The sequence below is a fragment of the Cryptomeria japonica genome, chromosome 7 (genome assembly GCF_030272615.1).
Source record: "Cryptomeria japonica chromosome 7, Sugi_1.0, whole genome shotgun sequence".
Lineage (NCBI taxonomy): Eukaryota > Viridiplantae > Streptophyta > Pinopsida > Cupressales > Cupressaceae > Cryptomeria > Cryptomeria japonica.
In genome coordinates this window covers 551,769,264-551,791,386 of record NC_081411.1, presented here as the reverse complement: position 1 = coordinate 551,791,386, position 22,123 = coordinate 551,769,264, and the positions used below count along the sequence as shown (strand labels likewise).

The 22,123-nt window shown below is 38.3% G+C and overlaps 1 protein-coding gene across 2 annotated transcripts in view; it reads left to right on the top strand.

Annotated features, from left to right (window-relative positions):
• The window catches only part of LOC131031137 (probable N-acetyl-gamma-glutamyl-phosphate reductase, chloroplastic), a 111,505-nt gene that overhangs the window by 26,043 nt on the left and 63,339 nt on the right, over positions 1–22,123 (top strand). For both annotated transcript variants that reach the window (XM_057962177.2, XM_057962176.2), the window contains exons 4-7: positions 7,304–7,411; positions 14,344–14,430; positions 14,669–14,719; positions 14,863–14,934. In XM_057962177.2, coding sequence (XP_057818160.2) covers positions 7,304–7,411; positions 14,344–14,430; positions 14,669–14,719; positions 14,863–14,934 — 318 coding nt within the window. The remainder of the gene's footprint in view (positions 1–7,303; positions 7,412–14,343; positions 14,431–14,668; positions 14,720–14,862; positions 14,935–22,123) is intronic.

The following is a 22,123-nucleotide window of genomic DNA, read 5'->3' as shown; positions in this document are numbered from 1 at the left end:
TTAATTTTAGCAAAGAACCATTTAGATAGCCTAAGGTGCTCCATAGCTCCATCTTTAGCGAGACTAGTGTCATCATCAAGCAAGACTAGTGTCATCATCAATATGTTCCCTACTTTTGAATCCAAAGACATCATCCTCTGCCATCGCATGATCTTCATAAGGATGATTAGCATCCGGCCCCTCCATCTCATCCATATGCTTTTCCTTGTCAAGATCTTTTTCCTCGTCAGCATTCTGATTCGCTTTCAAAATCTCCTTTCCTTTCTCGACATCCTCTTTCTTATCCTTATTGGAAACTTTGCCCTTACCAGATTTTCTCGTTTTCATCTTAGATGAAACATACTCATCCTCATCATTGCCAGTAAAAGAACCATTGGACCAAGAGATATGGGCTTTAGTTCGTTTTTTAGGGTTTTCCTTGGTAGAGGAATGCTCAGACTTTGCATCTTCTCCATCTGCAACCCATTCCTCTTCATCATCGGAGGCCTTATCCTCTGTATCCGTACTCGTGTCCAAGTATTGAACCCAGACAGGGTTGTATTTTAGTTTGTTTAGGATCAACCGACACAGAGACAGACTTGGCATATTCCATAATCAGCAAAATTAAACCATCATGTAACACAGGTTACCTAGCATTCTTTTTATAGTCCTTAATACCAGCTTCAAGAGAAAACACCAAATAGAAAGGAAACAAAACTTGCTTGTGACGAAATTGATTTAATAATATAAAATGACAACCAAATAAACTTGTACATCTTTCGTCGAGAATAAAGTATCGCATAATGACCTTTGTAACTCTGGCTTATAAGGGTTTGATGGAACTTCTATCATAGCCTCCAGACTTAATCCTCACAAGCTTGTCTTTCTCCTTTTCTTTGAAGAATTTATTCATAGCTGCTTCAGAGGCGTTGCGGTCCTTGAAAATTTTCCTTCCATTGGCAGGTAAACCTGTAACTTGAGCTATGAGATCTTTAGTGATTTCCAATTCCATCTTGTAGACATGTGCAATTCTGGTCTTTCAGCCTTTCACAAAAGCCCTAGTCGCTTGGTATTAGAATAATATTTTCCTAAGTTACTAGTTTATTATTAATGCTCAATCATGTAATATATTGTATACTAAGTTTCTTGTTAGAAACTTTCTATTTGTAATTTCCTTGTACATTATTTATTGAGCATTCTTGCTCACTGTTAATACAACAAAATTTTTACCAATTACTTCCCTGTTTTATGGTATTAAAGCAGTGAGAGCAGGAAAGAGAATAATTTTTTTTTCTCTCTAAATTTCAAAAGAATTTTCTAAGGTTTTCTAAAGATTTTTTTTTTTTGAAACTCTTTGGGCGGATTTTTTTGGTAATCTATCTGCAGTTTGCGCGATTTTTTAATCGCGTCGTGTCTTTGACTCTTTCTTTTCTGGCAGATTTTTTGTTTGACGCAACTTTCCTCTGCGTTTTACCTACAATTCATTGCTCCTGCGTTCTTATTGTTCGCGATTTTTTTATTGCGACCCTCTGCCTGTCGCGACCTCCCGTGCGACCCTCAGACGTGATTTTTCGCGTTCTTCGGCGTACTGTGGCAATTTTCTTATGCAACGGCTCCTCCAGATCTCATTCCGCAGTTTTATTTCGTGATTTATTCATTCTGTGAGCTGTGTGGACGACGGACTTTCTGCAAACCCGCGATTTTATTTTCATGATTTTTACACCTGCGTGACCTGCATTTTCTCTCGGCCGTCAAACTTCTCCACTGTTTATTTCGTGATGACCTGCAGGGTTTTCTTTGGCAGCAACGATTCGGTTTTCTGCACAAGGGTTTCTAGATTACCATTGCAGATCTATTATTTTCTACGATTTTCTGCAAAAATCGCCCTTGTATTCTGATACGACCTAGGGGTTTTCCTTCTGTCGGCTACGGTTTGCCGTAAATCCTTCAGTTTTGGTTGGAATAAATTTTTAATCACAGATTCTTTTTGGGTTTTCTGCATAGTTTTCTGGGTCGTCATCGGATTTTTTTGGGTCAGCCTGAAAATTATTCTCGGGTTTTATGCCAGCTGTACTTCATCTTTTTCGAAGTCTGTACCTGACTTTGACTTTGTTTCAGATTCACGCCTTTCTAGATTTCTCGTTTTTTGTGTGCATTGGGAAGCATGCAAAATGGTGTCGTTAACAGACTTAATGTTGGAAGGCAGTCAGCGATTTTATGGCAAAAATTACAACACTTGGAAGCAACGCATGCTGACTATTTTCGAATATTGCTGCCTTGATGATTTGGTTTTGGGAAAAGAATCTCGTCATTCCGTAGTCGGAGCAGATCAGGACAAATTTGATGACCACAATGGGGAAGCTATTATGCTTCTCAAGCTCTTTGTCACAGATGACCAGTTGCCTCAAATTCCTTCTGGCAAATCAGCTTCAGAAATTTGGAAGCATCTGAAGGAGTTGCATGAGATCCGACAAAAGCTGAGCGTTCTTCTTAAAGAACCAGTTGTTCTCCATCATGATGGATGAACACATGTCCTTACATGAGCATCTCACGAAAATTAAGGACATTCGAGATCAGCTTGAAGCTATTGGTTGGAAAATGGAAGAAGAGGATATGGTAGTAATAACCCTGAAGAGTGTACCAAAATCCTACGAGCACTTCATAGAGACTCTCAACATTATGTTTACGAATGTTGGTCTGAAATTTCCAGAGTTGTGCACCAAACTTTTGCAGCAGGATCGCTGGAAACAACAATTTGGTAGCGGTGCCACTTTGTCCTCCTTAGAGCAAGCATTTGCAGCCAAATCCTTTCACAAGGATAAAGGCAAAGCTTAGTCATCACAATCATCTTAGCAGAAGGGCTCTAGCCAGCCTCAGGAAGGTTCAAAGAAGAAGAAGGTTCAGTGCAATTATTGTCACAAATATGGCCATATGATCAAGGATTTTCGCAATTGGATAGCTTACGAACAGCGGAAGCAGGGAGGGTCTCAGCCTAAAGCCAATGTCGCCGAGCACACAAAACAGAAAGAGTCTGCCTTTTACGCCTTTATGGCTAAAAGATTTGTAGACCTTGTGAAATCTTCTGCTTGGTATATAGATTCTGGTGCTTCTCGGCATTTCACTCACAGGCGTGATTGGTTTACAAAATTCTCTCCCTATACCGATTCTGTCATATTTGGAGGAGGTGAAGAGTATACTGTCGTTCAAATACAGTCTGGTGGGAGGAATCTCATATTCCTCAATGTATGCTATGTTCCTGGCATGGAACTGAACCTTCTCTCTGTGAGTTAGATTATGCGGCATTCTCCTCAGCTTGATGTCATCTTCAGTGCACATAAGTGTTCGATTGTTGATCGTGCGACACACACTATTGTTGCTGTTGGTATTGAGGATCATGGTCTTTACAGACTTGTGGAAACAGGCGATTCTCTTGAGCATGCCTTCACAGCAAAATCCTCCTCTATCACCTGTCTATGGCATCAATGATATGGTCACCTGAACATCCATTACCTTGCTCAGCTTGTTCGGGAAGATTTAGTACATGGCCTACTTGAAATTCAAACTCAGAATCATCGAGTTTGTCACGCTTGTCACGCTGGGAAGCAGCACAGGACACCGTTCAAGGATGGTGACTCATGGCGAGCATCTAAGGTACTACAGTTGGTCCATGTCGATGTATGTGGTCCAATGAATACTCCTTCTGTTACTCGGTGTAGGTATTTCTTACTTTTTGTTGATGATTTCAGTCGTAAAATGTGGGTGCACTTTCTTAGACAAAAATCAGATTTGTTTCCTATATTTCAGAAATTTAAGGCCTTGGTAGAAAAAGAGTCTGGTGGTTTTATTATTACTCTTAGGTCTGATAATGGGGGGGAGTTTTGTTCTACTGCTTTCTCCACTTTCTGTGATACACATGGCATAAAACATCAGTTAACCACACCATACACCCCTCAGCAAAACGACGTTGTAGAACATCGCAACCCCACCTTTACAGAAATGGCTAGGTCTATGCTGGAACATAGAAATGTTCCTAAGAAATACTGGGCAGAAGCAGTGTTTACTGCAGTCTATCTCCTTAATAGGTCTCTCACTCATGTTGTTAAGGGGAAGACTCCTGAGAAAGCATGGACTGGTCGCAAACCCAGGATCAGCCATCTGAAAGTTTTTGGCTCTTTAGCATAGGTATGGATTCTAGATGCCAAGTGCTCTAAGTTGGATTCCAAGAGTCAGAAGCTTATGTTTACAGGGTACAATGACAACCATAAGGCTTACCGATTGATTGATGTAGACACTGATCGTCTCATCTTCAGTCGTGATGTTGTCTTTGATGAAGATCGAGGACCATTTCAACTTTCCTTGTCTGAGCATAATTCTGAGGATTAGCCTTTGAAGGATTTTGATTTGGGTGTCCATCTTCCATTTGGTTCACCTGATGGGAGGGATGATGCAGATTCTGTATTTGATGATGCACTACCTAAATTTCCTCTAGATGATGCTAATCTTCCTTTTGTTTCAGATCCTCTTCCACCTCCAATTCCCGTTATTCCTCCTGCATCTGATGTTGGTACCTCTACTCTCCGACCTAAATGGTGGGCTAAGACCATCAGTGATCTTCGTCCTGATGAGCTCATTGAGGGTAGATCTTCTAGAAATAAGGGCAAGCAGCAAAATACAGTTAACTTTGCTCTCATGGGCAACATACATAGTATTTATGAACCTCAGACCTATATAGAGGCAAAAGGGATTCCAGAGTGGGAATAGGCAATGGACGCAAAATACTAGAGCCTTCTGAAGAACAACACGTGGGTGCTCTCTGAGCTTCCTTTAGGGAAGAAGCCCATTAACTGCAAATGGGTGTATAAGGTCAAGTATAATGCAAATGGTACTTTGGATAAGTATAAGGCCATATTAGTTGCTCGAGGATTCACACAGCGGGAGGGCATTGATTATGAGGAGACATTTGCTCCTACTGCCAAGATGAATGCCATTCGTCTTCTTCTCGCTATTGCAGCTCAGTTTGGATGGAAAGTCCATCAAATGGATATTAAGAGTGCCTTCCTCAATAGGGAGTTGCAGGAAGAAGTCTACATGATGCAGCCTCCTGGTTTTAAGGTTGTTGACAAAGAACATCAAGTATGTGTACTCAAGAAAGCACTCTATGGACTCAAATAGGCTCCTCGAGCATGGTACATCAAAATTGATTAGTACTTGGTTGCTCATGGTTTTCAACGTTGTCCTTTTGATAGTAATCTGTATATCAAACACTCTGGTGATGATGTTCTCTTTCTTGTTGTCTATGTGGATGACTTGATCATTACTGGCAGTTCAACACATTTGATTGCAGAAATCAAACAGGACTTGTGCAAGGATTTTGATATGACAGATTTGGGGCTTCTCCATTATTGTTTAGGTGTTGAGGTTTGGCAGACTGACGATAGCATTTTTATTTCTTAGTCTAAGTATGCCAAGAACTTGCTTGATAGGTTTCGAATGTAGGATTGCAAACCTGCTTCCACGCCTATGGAGACAGGACTAAAGTTGTCAGCCAAGTCTGATTCTCCTCCTGTAGATGAAACACAATTCAGGCAACTAGTGGGGAGTCTCATCTATCTTATTGCTACTAGACTTGATCTCAGTTTTGCATTGAGCTACATTTCACGCTTCATGATAGCACGTAAGGCTGATCATTGGGTAGCAGCGAAGCATGTGCTGCGTTATGTGAAGGGCACCTCTGATTATGGACTTCTTTACACTAGGAGTCATGATCCTAGACTCAGTGGTTACACAGATTTAGATTGGGTAGGTTCGGTTGATGATAGGAAATCAACTTCTGGATTTGTGTTTAGTTTGGGATCCGGTGTAGTCACCTGGAATAGTAAAACGTAGTAGGCCGCATCTCTCTCCTCGACAGAAGCAGAATATCGGGGAGCAGTTAAGGCAACATGTGAGGCAGTTTGGCTTCACCGGATGCTTGCAGATATGCAAACATCTCAAGCAGGTCTGACTCTCTTGTTCTGTGATAATTAGGGGGTGCTCAAACTTGCCAAGAATCCCGTCTTCCATGAAAGAACCAAGCATGTGGAAACTCATTGTCACTTCATTAGAAAGCTTGTTGAAGATGGCTCAGTTCAGTTGCAGTATGTTCCAACTGCGGATCAGACTGCAGACATTCTCACCAAGTCGCTCAATCCAGATAAGTTTGTCAAATTTAGTGGGCAGCTTGGTGTAATTGATAGATTGAGCATTAAGGGAGGGTATTAGAATAATATTTTCCTAAGTTACTAGTTTATTATTAATGCTCAATCATGTAATATATTGTATCCTAAGTTTCTTGTGAGAAACTTTCTATTTGTAATTTCCTTGTACATTATTTATTGAGCGTTCTTGCTCATTGTTAATACAACTAAATTTTTACCAATTACTTCCTAGCAATACTTGGGTGTCTGCACCATGGAGTTTCTCCATGAAAGGAGTAACTCCACCTTCACTCAGTTTATCCCAAACCTGGGAATCGTTCTTCCATTTGTCACAATAGCTTGCCTCCGAATGGCTTTTGTCACCTCCCGTTTCTTTCTAAGCTGAGAAAGAACACACAAGCCAAGCCCACCCAAAGAAAGATCACAAAGAACATAATAGAGCTGAATGAAATAGAGGATCGGCCAAAATGGAGAAAGGCCCAAAACCCCACCCAAAATCTGTGCGACATTGATTATGAAATGATAGGGGTTCATAATGAAAATATAAGGAACCGGCACCTTAACATTTGAGAATTTCATGGCTTATAATTGCTTTAACATCAAGGTGTAGCGGATTGTTAGGACCCCACCTTTTAATAGAATCCATTGCGACTCCTAGGTTGGCAAAGTAGTCAGCCACAGAGTTGCCCTCCCGATAGATGTGAGTAAGATAACTCTCATCAAAAGAATCAATAATAGAGATGCACTCTATAATCAACCCTTGGATGGTCCAACTCAGGCTTTGAATCCGCTTGAGACAATTGATAATGTTTAGGGAATCACTCTCTATCCAAACTTTTTTGAAACCTTGAGATTTAGCCATTTTCAAACCAATGTAGGCTGCATTTTCATTTGTTCACAATTTTAATAGATATTCTCATCTTTGCTTTCAAAATGGTATAAAACAATTTTCTTCATTGTCAAGGAAGTGGATGTTTTCCTTGGTCACATACTTACAAAATATGTTCTTAAACTACCTAAATACATTTAGCAAGTGTTAGTGCCCAATATTTGTTTATTCTTAAATTGTTCTTGCTAAAAAGCTAGTAATTTTTATGCACTTCTGCTAATTACTTCATGAACCACAGATTGTTCGCCTTCTTGCTACACATCCATACTTCTATATCACCTTAATGACTGCTGACAGAAAGGCTGGGCAATCTCTGGGGTCAGTGTTTCCACACTTGATTAGTCAGGTGAGCATGCTTATGATACAGATCTTTTCACTGTTTATTAATGATGTGTTAGTGTCTCTTTCTGTGTTTAAAATTTTATATATTCTCGAAAGATGTGCTTTTAATACTTTTGAATGACAAAATTGCTGGAGCGTAAAGTTAATGTTTCTCATATGTCTTTAGTTTTCTTTTGAAAGTAATAGTTCTTGTTAAATGTAGCCATTGCTTACGTTTTAAATTTGGAATAAATATTTTTCTTAATATCTTGATTTAATTCCTAACAATTTGTTTTTTTGGTGCCAAATAAGATCCAAGCATACTGACTTGTATTGTTGTAATAGCCTACCCCGTTCTGTACTAATTTGATAACTCTTTCCACTGGGTAATTTAGTCAAACAGTTTGCATTCATGATAAACTTAGTTTGCATAATGTTTTTCCTAATTTGTAAGGATAATGGTAGACATAACAGACTTCTCACTCTATGTTGTATTGATCATTATATAATGAATGACCACCACGATTCAAATTTGCAATACATCTGAATGATTAATTTCTTCAAAAATACAAGCTGTTTAGAATTACAAGAATTGCAATATAACAGACTCACCTCAACAGCAAATAATCAAACTGAAGTTCAATATCATTGCACTCAGGAATAATGAACTAGTTGCTCCATTCAGATGTTACACAGCAGCCTCTACAATGGATCAACTATTCTGTAATTAATATGACAGTGCCCACGAAAATCTTAACAGTAGGTGAGTGATTGTGTCCAAGATATATGAAGGAAAATGGAAGTATATAGAGATGTAATTATGGCATGTAAATACTCATTCCGCCTTGTAAAATTGACTCCCGTTTGTATCACTATTCCCGACGTCTCTCATGGGATGGCAAAGTGACCCATAATGTATTATATTAGTATCTGCTTTACTAGAAGTGTTAAGTGTTGCCGTCCAACGTGAAACCCGCAATAGATATAAACACGATGACCAACTCCAACCAAATGCCTCATCACAAGGAGAACTCATGCCACATAGGAATGAAGCTCAACTTAACAAATGAACATCTTTCAGCAAGGAGTCACACCAAGATAGATAGAGCACATGCCATTGGAAATCTCCGTTCACAGAGGAAACCTTTATCAATGCTCCATGCACCAGCAAAATAACGTACCATGATGGTTCTTCATAACATACGACCAAAAGAATATCATATTTCCTGGTGACTATAGAAACGATGCTCATAGAGTTTCCCCAATTGCAGAGATGGCCACACACTAACTACTCACGGCAACAATAGTCCGTGAAAAAATGAATAAGCTCCCATACGATGTGTCCAGGATGATATGGCTCTCTTCAACTCCAATATCAACACAATAAAGAAAACTCAATTCCATCGAATAGGGATGCATGATAACTGGAACTGTTTATGTGGGTCGAACCAGCTAAGAAGAGCTTCATGGGCTAAATAGTAAATCGTTGCAAGAGGTGGTTTGCATACAGCTATGACCTCCTAAACTTAAAACAATATTATTACATTACCACAATTTTTTGAACAGGTTATCTTTGCCAACTTGACAATTTCCATAATAAAACACAATGCTGTATTGAAGCACTAATGCCATGAAATATCCCGTTTCCCCTGTGCATAAATCTTAACTCTGAATAATAAAATATTTATTCCTGAAATGCATCTTTTTTCTGAACAATAAAATACCACAGTCAGTAACTTATTTTGAATATCTAGAACAATTCCTTATTCTGAATATAACTTTATTCTGAATAAATATCATCTAGTGCCAACATTGTAGCAAATGGGGACACTTTGCAAGAGATCGCCAGAACATGCAAGACAGTGCAATTATTGTGCAAATGTTGTGGACCAAGTGACCATGAAGATATCGACTGCTTGAAGCAAAAGGGCATTAATATGTTGGAGGTGGGGGAACAAGACAAGGCAGTTCTAGCAATCATCAGAGCGTAGACAAAGAAGGTAGTATACCTAGACCCTCGTATGGAGAAGGAATGATTTCGAGAAGCCAGAGAAAAAGTAGAACGAGCTATGGTGAAGGAACGAAGAACCTCCAATGGAATTGTGATCCAAGTCAAAGAAGAACATAGTACAACAGGTGCTACAAACAACCATACCAATCAAGATGACAAACCTTCTTTAAACCATGACGTAATTAAGAGTGGCAATAACTAACATGGTCGGTGATGGACAAAGTCGGCGACAGGAAGGCCCAAGTAAAGATATGATAGTAGAGCCGCCACCGAAGGGCGAATAAGTCATTGACCTGATGCTGCTGCTGATGAACATAGGGAAGAAACCAACTATCGTTCAAGTGGATATCATGGGGAAGAATCTGACCAACACCATTGTTGATGGAGGATCGAGAGTCAATGTACACCCCAATACATGGAAGTGCCTTGGGAAGCCAACCCTTTGGCCACCGACATTCCAATGAGTAGGTGCTGACCAACATGTAATCAAGATGTTGGGGATGTTGATGGTGTAGAAGGTGATGATCGGAACCTAACGGTTCCTCTTGAATTTTGTAGTTATCCTATTGTAGAAGAAAGTTTACAATACATTGGTCGAGAGAGGATGGTTGGTAGTAGCTAAAATCGATCACAATTGGAAAAAGAATACAATCTCCGTTAAAAGCGAAGGGTCGGAAGTATGTAATTGATTTAAAGAACCAAGCTATCAATGATGAAGTAGCTTCCTCAGGTTCATCAGATTAGACTTTGGAGAAGAATGGATATAGAGTCAAGTTTTCATGAAACCGAATGATGAAGGAATTTTGGAGTTATAGTCATGCTCGAAGGATGAAATAAATTCTCTCTGTGGCCTATTTCACCAGCAAATGGAGGATTATGATGTATTTTTGTTGACTTGTAATTTTCTTGAAGCTACAACTTCCATTGTAGAGCAATTGATAAAAGAATGCAAAATTACGGTTGATACATCTCAGAGTACTAAGAGCAATTACAGAACAAGAAAAAGAAAATTAGAAAAAAAGGAAAGATTAGAACAAAAAAAGAAAAAACTAAATTCTAGTGAAAAATATAAGACGGATAATTATAAAGTGTAGTTAGTTAATTACCAAGTCATATGATGGTGTATAGTAAAGTTGCATTCGATGAAGAGAATAGTGGTAGAAAAGGTCGAGTAGAGTCATTTAATTATTACATTGTACAACATAGAGTGAAGGTGATCTCAAAAAAGGGAATAATTTGTAATGTAAAAATTAAAAGGAGAATTTTTGGGAAAAAATTATAGGACAGTCGTATGACTACCAAGAATTGATTTATTTAAACATTGAGCGACAAAGACATTGACCCATTCTCATTGTATGGCTACCCTCTATTCTCATCATACAACTACCTCTTCTCATCCTTCATAATGTACGACGATATTTTGATGTCTTTGCTTGATTTCCACACTTACCTATTGTACAACAACTTCTTTGTTATACTTGGTGTTGGTATTGCAATCACAACATACAACATTCTTGGCTTGACAACCACAAAGTACGACTATTGGTTCTCATCATACAACTATTGGTTCATCATACCATTGTTATTTCTCATCATATGGCCTCCTTGCATCCTTTTGTGGCACCAAAAGCTCTTAAACATATGACAATGGCAAGCTTGTTTGACCGTATGATGGTCCCTCTTCTCTAATGTATGGCTATCCTTGCACACCGTACAACTTCATTCTTGGCAAGGCGGCCTATTTCCTCCCTTGTGCATGGACGACATCATCATTTTCGTACGATGACACCATCCCCTTTGGAGACATGACACTCCAAATTGCACCAATTTAGTCATCTGGTAGTAGACAAATTTCCCCATCACTTGGTGACACTTTTCCTTCATAGTACAATAGAATGGATTCTTCAAGAAACATAAGACTTTACTATGTTGCATATGTTGGTTAAACACTCCAAAATTTCTATTTGTTGGCTTCATCAACATCGCTTTTTGCCTCTTAAAAAATCATGAAACTGATGTGCACCATGGAGTTTTGTGTGTTTTTGAAGGTCTTAATTTGGGCTTGGCGGTGATGGATCTATCGTGACAGGGAGTGTGCTAGGGGCGTTGCCCCTTGACCCCTACAAGGGGTGTTGTTCCTTGATCTTGTTGGGGGTATTGCTCCCTAGATCCCCATCACACTCATTTGATTTTCCAAGTACATTTCAAGTTTGAGTTTGCAAAGCACAAGTCATTGCCTACACTATTGTTATCAATCTTCCGCCATGTTACTTGATGTTTATGTGTCATCTAGAAGATGACTTTTTCTTTTGGGAGTGATGATGTAGCTGGTGTACAATGTCTATTATTATGTTTCGATAATATTGATTATCCAACTATGTATTAATTGTTCATATTAAGTATTTTTTGGCATCATGTAGTTATAAGTGATGGTTGGTTGATAGTTGTGTTCCTCTTGGCAACTGTTGGGTCCTTTGAATAGATATTGTATCGTCAAGGAAAGTAGTATGATCTAGTTGGATCAACTCCAATCCCTGGCTGATCATCTCATCTTCTTCTGTAATAATTTCATGTACAAATAAAGCTATATTTTACTCCTGTATCTAGTATGCATTGCCATCTCTATTATTAATTCATGTATTTAATTATCAGATATAGCAGTAAACACTTGGCCTTATGACCCTTTGTTCTAACAATATCTTTGGTTGCTCTTTAACTTCATTTGACTCAGCTAGACTCTGACAGTATAGCCCTATGTTAGGCAAATGACAATTCGGCAACAATTGGCTCTCATGCTCAATAGGAGGCTTAGAGTGCAGCCCCTTAGGCTTCAAGAATAATTCTGAAAATAGCTTCACCAACTCACCTATTTCTCACTGTTATGGGTGAGTATGTAGCCCATTTAACTTCTTAATCTCTGCCCCATTTTGCTTTTCCTTTCCTCTAAGCAACAAGAGATCAAGCTCTCTGCTTGCATTGATTGACTGTTTATCTTGAGATGTACTAACCATGGAAATTATAGCTTTGCTCACAGAGGAGTTCAATGTGAATGCTTTGCCATTCAACATGAGTCTATACTGATAGTTTGGTTGGGCACACACTTCATCTATGTCTTGGGTTTTTGCCATTAAAACATATGCCATTTTAGGTATCTGAACAGTCTACCTATGTATTTCATCAATATCTACTTGTCGATGACATCCTTCACTCTATCCTTGCCTTTGATGGAAGTCATTCCTTTTTGAAACCCTCTTTTCCTCATGACAAATTGGATAAGAATGCTTTATTAGTAAACCTTTGAAGTCTTAACATTTCGAAATTGGAGGAACTTTGGAGAATTCTAAGGATAAGGCATAACTCTACCAAGTTAATGCATGACCATTTAGCGTGAGTCTTGCAAAGGAAATTTGTTAATGAGGAGTTATTTTGTGAATGCTAAAGTAGACTTCAATATGAGAAATCCATTGATCAAGCTTCTTAGCACTGATTTTTCTCTCATGCTGTTGTATGTTTATCTTTGCTTCAGCATTGAAGAATCCTTTAAGGAATGTTATATCTTTCTCTGTTTTGAATTTCTCCGGTTCTTTTTCTTCTTCATGAAACATTGCCTTATCTAGCTGCATAGTCAAGGCCAACATGATTCTGTCAGGTCTATCAATCTTTTCAACCGAGTTCAATATCCTTGGAACATCATCTTCGAGTCTTTTAAGCAAGCTCCTCTTGTACACTCTCTTGTGCCAATTTGGGTTCGTAAGGGATCAAATTTCTACTTCCACTTCATCTTGTGGATGTTATAAGTTGTTCACAAATCCAAATTTATGAGCTAAATAAAGCTCTGAAACCACTCTATACATAAAAACATAGGAAATAGTCTCCTTGTGATCATGAAGTATGGATATCACATTGTCAACTCAACTATCAACCTTCAAAACATTGTTTCAAGTTTTCAACACCTTAAATGGATGCATTATGTAGTTGCAATTGTTAATTATGATAAAACATGAAAGACACATGAAAAACAGAGGTAAAAACAAGCAAGGAAGCATACACAAAAGACTGAAACACAAAGATTAACTTGGAGAAGTTTTAAATTGTGAAAACTTCAGTAAAAGTGAGCATTTTACTCCTCATCCGACTATCTCAGTCAAACATACAAATGTTACAATGCAAATGAGGCTAATTGGAGCCATTACAATGTTTCAAACTCCTGGACATCCTACAATTCAGAAACCCTATCTTGTTCTGTGTTCACTCTTAGAACATGGAAAATGGAGGTTACAAGAAAAGTATATACCTTTCTCCATGCTTTGGGATATCCAAAAAATTCATTTCAAGAGCCAAAGCCCTTTGTATTCCACTTATTGTCTGCTCAGTTGCATTTTTGCCACTTTTGAAAGAATGTCATTTGTGATTTCATCACATCATTTGCTTTTTCCCAGAGGCATTTGATGCTTTTGCCATCTGTGACAAGTAGTGAATTTGTCATTCTTTCCTTTAAACTTAGGGTTGAAGTATGCAACTTGCTATAGGGACTCCTGTGATGCTTCAGATATCTCAAACATTCCATTGACATGTTTACAACCTTGCTTACATCATAATGCAATGGTTCTATTCTAGTTTCGTTTTATCTACTTTGTGAAGTGAAAAATCTAGTTTCTAGCTGGAGTACACATCACAATCATAATTGTAACCTTATCTCACAATCTCACTATGTATTAGTACTTTTAGTGTATACTTTCAAAAATGCATTTTTCTTCTTTTATGTTTTTTTCCGAGCAGGTTTTACACATGACAGTTATAATAGTAACCTTATCTCACATCTCATTATGTATTAGTACTTTTAGTGTATACTTTCAAAAAAGCATTTTACTTGCTTTTTTGTTTTTATTGAGCAGGAGCTTCAAAATGACCTCATTTCATTTAAGTATTGATTATTAAATGTGCAGAACCTGCCAGATATGATTGCTGTAAAGGATGCAGATTTCTCAAAAGTTGATGCCGTGTTCTGTTGTTTGCCACATGGAACGACGCAGGTTTTTCATTTACTTGATTATAATCTCATATGCATTGTTTGCAGTACAGGTTGAAGCAAAGACAATGTAAGCTTATTCTAGAAGGTTCTATATTGGTGTATCAGAGTGTTATGATTTATGCATTCCGAAGTCATAGATTCCATTCAGGAGATAATTAAAGTCTTTCCAATTACATTGAAGCCTGAAGGTAATTTCAAGTTGGTTAATGCAATCTTTTAACTTAGTTTTCTGTCTTCAGGAAATAATTGCTTCACTTCCAAAAACACTAAAGGTCGTAGATCTTTCTGCGGTATGATTCTGTAATCTTGAAGAAAGTTTGGCTTTGCAATGCATTTTTAAGAGAATTTCATTTGGTGCTTTTAATTAGAATTTCATCCAACCATGATGAAAGAGATTGCATGTACTGAAAGTAGTTATAAACTTTATGTGCAGGACTTCCGTTTACGTGACATCAATCAATATGAAGAATGGTATAACCAACCTCACAGAGCACCAGATTTACAGGTACATTTGCTCCCTGATATATTCAGTTTATTGATTGCCTTATGACACTTCTTTAAAAGAATAAATATATCATTTTAAAGTACTTACATATGACACATTTCAGAATCTGCTATCTAAGAGGCGGGGGGTAACAATGCATGCAATCTGCTTCACTATTCAACTATTTTAATGCACAGTGTGCAGACCAACTCAAATGCTTAAAGACTGCTGGGGCCTTTGTCTACTAAATTTATTGCAAACTAATACATAGAAACAACATGAGACAAGAATAAGTGACAAAGCTTTGCAAAAGCTAACTTTTTTTGTCATATGAGAATTCTCAAACTGAACAATTATACTGAGGTCTCTTGAGACTGAGGAGGGCTTTCCAACAATCTTCAGATTGCTGCCTCTATCTTCTGGCCTGAATCTGGCCACCTTTCCTATCCTTTCAAGAAATAAAGCTCCTCCTTGTTGTGAAGGTTGTTATTGGTAACCTTCTCTATGTTAACCATTATAGTTTTTCCCAAGACAATCTAAATTCTTTTGGTACACCATGAAGATCCATTTTATGACTTTAATGGTGGTTTTGCTATCCAGTTATTACAGATCTTCCAGGTAGTGCTAAGGATAGCTGCCAAATATTTAAAGTTTCTTGTAACAGTCCTTCCAAAAATCGAGCAAAAATATTAGAATTCTTTTGTAACAATGTTCGCAAATTTACAAATGGTCACAATGTTTTATGACCGCCAATCCTTTTGAGTTTATAAGCATAGTTAGAAAGACAGTGCAACATCGTTTGAAAGCATGCTTTCAAGACATGGCGAGTACTCGCTAGACTCACAAGTATTCATGCCTAGAAAACCCTCGTGAGTTACTTGTAGATAAACTCGACCACATGTTTTGCAGAACTCACAATGACTTTACACCCTAAAACTCACAAAGTGACACAATTTAAACCATAAAACTCGTCATAGAGTGATTTGACTTAGGTTTTCATGTGTTTTTTCGACGCATGAGCATTGTAGGGGCGACGACATGAAAATTCGTGATTTCACGCCTGAAGTCTTGCAAAAAGCGTGATGAAATTTGTATAAAAAAGCATTGGTCAATCTAGAAGAGCAAATAGGAGGAGAAAGCATTGATCGGTTAGACCATAGTTGGACTGCTCGCGACTGGGCTCGACTTGCCAAGCCCTTGGGAAAAAATCTGGGCAAAAACTCAGGAAAAACTCGGCAACTTAAAAACATGCTTAATTTTAATAAAAAATGCATTTTTTTTGCAAAATTTAATGAGAAGATGCATCCAATGAGTCAATAAATGATAACACAAAAGAAACAAGCTGATTCTAGATATATTTAAATGCAGAGTGTTTACAAAATCGCATCCTCATGAGGAATGCTGATGGCTGGAAGGCTGAAAGCTTGGAAGCAAAATAGTAAATAGTTTTTGTAAAACCAAAAGTAAATACATCACTACAAATTACAATTACAACTTCCTCTTCCCAGCTCTAGCAAAAACTAGGGGAGAGGTAAAACTATAGGGACTAGTCCTAGAAGTCTGCAGTGGGCGTGACTATGCCTCCTCTCTCGGTATGGCTGGCTCATCCTCCATCCTGGATGAAGCTATGTCTCCACTTGCTTGTGGCACTAGCAATGACTCCTCATAATCATCCTCTTCCTCCTCAATGTCATCCAACGTGAAACCAAATCCACCCCCCTCCTCCTCCATAGCTTGCCTCTCCAAATCAGTGTTCTCATCCTCAGAAAAAAATGGAGGCTGCTCCTGTGGTGTCCAATCACTGTAAGGATCTATATCATCCAAGTCAAGTGGACCACCTGCTACTTCCTCTACCTTCCTTACCCGCAATCGAAGATTATATTACACAAAGACAAGGTCATTGAGGCGTTTTTGAGCTAACTTGCTCCTCTTCTTTGCGTCGATGGCTTCAAACAAGCTCTAATTGTGCTCACAACTGGATGAACTACAAGGTTGACATAAAATTCTAAGGGCAATTTTTTTGAGATTTGGGGTATTTCCACCCCAACTTTGCCACCAAGCATCTGCAAATTAAAATTAGGTTGAGAGTAGAGCCCCTCGCCAGGGTTTGAGGGAGAGAAAAAGAGGGGTAGAGAGATAGGTCTAGATCTTGGGGGAGAGAGGAGAGAGTGAGATGGAGTGTGGTAGAGGGGGATAGAGGAAGAGGGATAGGGAGATAGATAGGTCTAAAATTCGAGGCAGAGAAAGTGAGTGAGATAGAGAGAGCGAGAGAATGTTGATAGGAGCATAATGATTACTGAAATTTGACTGTCTGAAAAATTAAAGGATCTTCTAAAACCTAGAATTTGCATTATAACTCCTAGAGATCTGAAACCACTCTCAAACATCCTGCCAATATATACATGAAATATAACTTAAAATAAAAGAAAAGAAAAAGACATTGAAATGCGACTTATACTTATAACATGTATATATTCTAATGAAGAGAATGAAATTGACCTGAAAAAACAAAAATTGATAATTTTTTTCACATGTTTGGGCCTCTTTTTTTAGTCTAGCCAAGTTTTTAAAAGAAACTCACCGAGTTTTTGCTGCAAGTTAAAATGGTAAAAACTCACAGAGCTCAAAAACTCGCCCGAGTACTCTGCGAGTGTTCCATCTATGGGTTAGACAGAGACTATAAATATATGATATAATAGTTATATATTATATTATATATATAAATATTTTATTATAATATTTTAGTATTGGATGTTGGTGACACCCGCACCAATATCCAATGTGTCTACTTGTTCTCTATCCTCCTCCATTGCCATGACTACTACCTTCGACTCTCTATCCACCCAACCAAGGTCCTCATTACTAAAGATAGGATCCTCAGCCCTAGTGATCCAATTAGATTGTGGATCAACCTCCTCTAGTGTGATAGGGGAGAAGTCAGTGCCCAAAATTTGTTTGTGGCGAAGGCAAAGGTTGTAATGAACATAGTCTAGATCTTTCAATATTTATAATGACAGTCTATTGCACTTATTGGAGTGTATGTGCTCAAGTATACTCCAATTGCACTCACAACCCAAAGAACTGCATGGTTGGCTCAATACTCGACTTACAATCCTCTAAAGGTTTGGTACCTTAGCACCAAATCTTTCCCACCATGCATTTGAGATGAGAACAAGAAAAAAATCAATCTTATTATCTAATTTTAAGTTTTAATATTTAATAATAATATAAAAAGAGGAAAAAGTTTTAATTTGTAAAGTTGAATTATGCCCTTAATAGATTTTTACCTACCTACAATGTCAACCAAGTTGCCTTGCATATATCTCAAGCAAAGAGATCTCCTTGTGCATGTCTAAAGATCTCAATCTTGGTGACTATTTGTGCTCCGACACCAGAATCAGACATCATCTTCTTTATGACTATGTAGAGCCCACTCAGAACCTCCTCATTCGCCTTGAAATCAAGGTGGAATTGGAATACCCGATTGAGGAAATAAGTAGTTGTGTGTAGGGGCTTGTGAAGTTGGAGATGCCATTGTCTATCATTGATTTCCCAAATAGGGCGATACTTACTCTCAACTACTGCATAAATGAATCTAATGGCCTCTTGGCCCTATCCATGCCCTCATATATGTAGTCCATTGTGGGCTTCTCCTTATCGGCAACTCTTACGAGAATCACTAAAGGCTTTGTGAACTGCAATGTTTGTGAACATTAACATAAGTAAGTGTGAACAAAAATAGCAATTAAAAGAAAAATATAAATAACTATTAAAAAATAAAATGTTAAATTATATTTACCTGTACGATCTCTGCATTTAGTACCCAAAAGATTTGCTCATCAAAAATCCAATTTGCCACATCAACTCCTACTCTGGTCAAAGAATATGATGAGTAAGTCCATTTGTCACTAACTAGCATGCATCTCAAAGCTCCCTCTTCTTAAAGCAAGGATTGTAATCTGATGAAATTGGTTGCAAATTGGGTTATTCTAGGAGGAGCCAACTCCTTCTGCCTTGTGAATTGCCTCATTAAGTTGAGGACCCATGTGTGATTGTATATGAATTTACAAATATCTTTTACTATCTCCACACATGCTTTGATCCATGGAATCTTGCCAAGATCCTCCAATATGAGGTCAAGGTAATGAGTAGCACATGGAGTCTAAAACAATGTTGGGTGCCTATCCATCAATAGTCTACTTGCAGCAGAGAAACGGGACTCGCCCGGACTCGCCCAGACTCGGCGAGTCCAAGTACGAGTCATGCTCGGCGAGTCCTAGGGACTCGGACTCGGACTCGTCCGAGTTTGGGGAGTAAACTCGCCAGACTCGCTGAGTTGGCGAGTTTGGCTCAAAATTGCCAAACTCGGCGAGTCCTGAGCCCCAGACTCGGCTACTGGCTGGGTTAATAAAATGACAAAAAAAAACATTTTAAAAAGTTTTTTTTAAAAGTAATAAGTTTTTTTGGAAGGGTCAGGAGCGAAATTTGACATTTTGGTCTCTCCGTCAAGATTATTTTATGGAATATAACATTTAAGTATAAGGAACATACTATCAGGATGTTTGAGAGTGGTTTCGGGCCTCTAGGAGTTATATTGCAAAATCTAGTTTTTGGAGGATTCTTCAGTTTTCCAAACTTAGTCAAATTTCAGGATCAGGACATTCCAGACTTAGCCAAATTTTAGGGCATTTGAAGATCAGGATGACATTCCAGACTTTATCACTCACCAACTTGACCTAGCTCGGACCTTAAAGAATGATACTCACTCACCAAGCAAGACCCAATTAGCAACAAGAGCAAAACTAGGCCCTAAGGAAGACTCTCAAAGAAACCCTTATTCAGACTTGTAATAAGTTTTTTTGGCCTCGCGGGGCGCTGCCCCTCGACCTCGCCCTGTATCACGACAGGGAGCGCGCAAGGGGCGCTGCCCCTTGACCCCACCTTGGGGGCACTGCCCCCAAACCCAGGACCTACCTTAGACGCCTTCGCAGGGGGCTGGGGCCGGAGGGTGCAGGCTCCTCTGAGCCATAGACTTGTAGTTGTATTTACCTTTGGTATTTGTATGAAACATTTGATGATGATCATATGATGGCATGGATTTTTTATTCCATGAGTTTTGTAATATTGTATACATTTGACAATATTTATATATCTATGTTTGTTATTTTCTTCAGCTACAATTTGCGTTTATGCTGATGTGATTGATGTATACTTGTGTATGTAATCAAATGAGCCGAGTTTGATGATGTTATTGTGTCTTTAAGGTGTATTCAATAAAGGGTGTCTGAAACAAGTTTTAAATATTTAAAAATCTCTAAATTTCTTGAGTTTTTCACTATCCCGAGTCCAGCCGAGAGCCGAGTCCGAGTCCGAGTTGGCCTTGCCAAGTCTGAGCCGAGTCCGAGTCCCGTTTCTTTGACTTGCAGTGACATAATTTGCTGCATTATCCATAACCATTTGCACCACATTCTCCTCACCCATCTTGGCCAACACTCCTTCCAAGCATCACAAAGGAATTCAACATTTTTGGTGTTTTCTGAAGCATCAGTAGGTTTGACGAATACCATGCCACTTGAGAAATAATTCTAACCCATGCTCTCAGGTGATGTTTGGGAACCTAGACTAGTGCATGGTGAAATATATGAATCTAACCTAGATGCATGAACTCATGGCCCAATGCTAACACTACCATTGGCATTGGCACTAGCACTAGCACTACCAACACCTAAAGATGGAGGAAATGAAGGAATGGAAGAAGACTCGCCACTTCCACGAATGCTTGCCATATCCTCTCTTTGCCTCTTTTTTAACTCTTTTTACTGCTCAAAGGTTTCTCATTTAACTTGCGCTTCACGCATAACCTCATGAGTCACATGTGGGCATGGATTAGCATCTCAGGCTGGTCTATGTGCAAGATAGTATTTTAATCTGTTAATGCCTCCCACATGAAAAGTGGGTTTGCAATGAAAACAAGTTACTTCTCTTTTCTTTTACCCAGGGGTAATGATAGCATGTGTCCAACAAGGGTCCCTTCTAACTGGGGTTTGGGACATTGTGATAAAGACAATTTATAAAATCTTATGAATGCTGCAGTAACATATAAATAGAAAAAAATTAACATTTATGATTTATAGTTAAAGTATTTTTTAAAAAAAGTGGGGTTTGCAACTACGAAACTAGATTCTTTTTACAAAAACACCTAGTGTTTGTTAACAAAAAAATTAAACACACCTAGGGTTTGTTCTTTGGTTCACTAAAACAAAATAGAAAAAAGAAAGAGGAAATGTAAAAGGAAAATGAAATTTTTGTTTAAAAAAGCAAAAAAAACCTTCAAAATACAAGCTTACCTCTTAAATTGTGCCTGAAATCAATAGTGAGCTCTTTCCAATCCTTTGTAGACACCTCTAGATGCACCAAAAGCAGCTACAACTTGCCCAAATGTGAATGAACCCCCAATTTTTGCTGAATCTCCTTGCTGATTTCCCTGCAATGCAATCCAATTTTAGCTCAAAACTCTCTTTTCTCTTTCTCCTTTGGCTTGAAAATGAAATAAACTTGCTTTTATGGTGTAGGAGGCAAATATAAGTTAAAAAAAGAAGTTAAATTGCTGACTGTTATCTTTTTTCTTTTTACTTTTATTGCATAGCCGCATGGTCAAGTCTTAGGGTTAGGGCTCACTAGACTCGGCAAGTTTGGCGAGCCCACTTGACTTTGGGAATTTGGCATAGACTCAACTCTCGGCGAGGGTGGCTTGCCTTGGAAGTTGTCAAGTCTAGGCAAGTCTAGTAACACTAGTATTAGCATTGTTCATGCATGGCACCAATTGCATTGGAGGCAAGATAATTACTATCAAGGAAAGATATATATTCTTTGTGATTGTTATTTTTATCCCAATGTCAACAACGTAATGTTTAAACAATAAAATGGTGGAAAGAAGCATAGAAATGGAGCTCAAATGATGCAAATGAATTTGAATACATGTATTCCTTACTGAATGTTGAAGCTGGCCAACTATATAAGTAAAATGCAGAGTAATGTAATTTAATATTGGAAAATATTGAAATGTTGATTGAAGTTGAATTCTGAAGCTCAATTGTAATCCCTGAATTGGAATCATCATGCTAGAATTTGAGTGTTTTTGTACCCAAAGTCCATTAGAACTAGCAATCACACTTTGGTGTGCAATGGGTACGCTGAAGAAGTGTGGAAG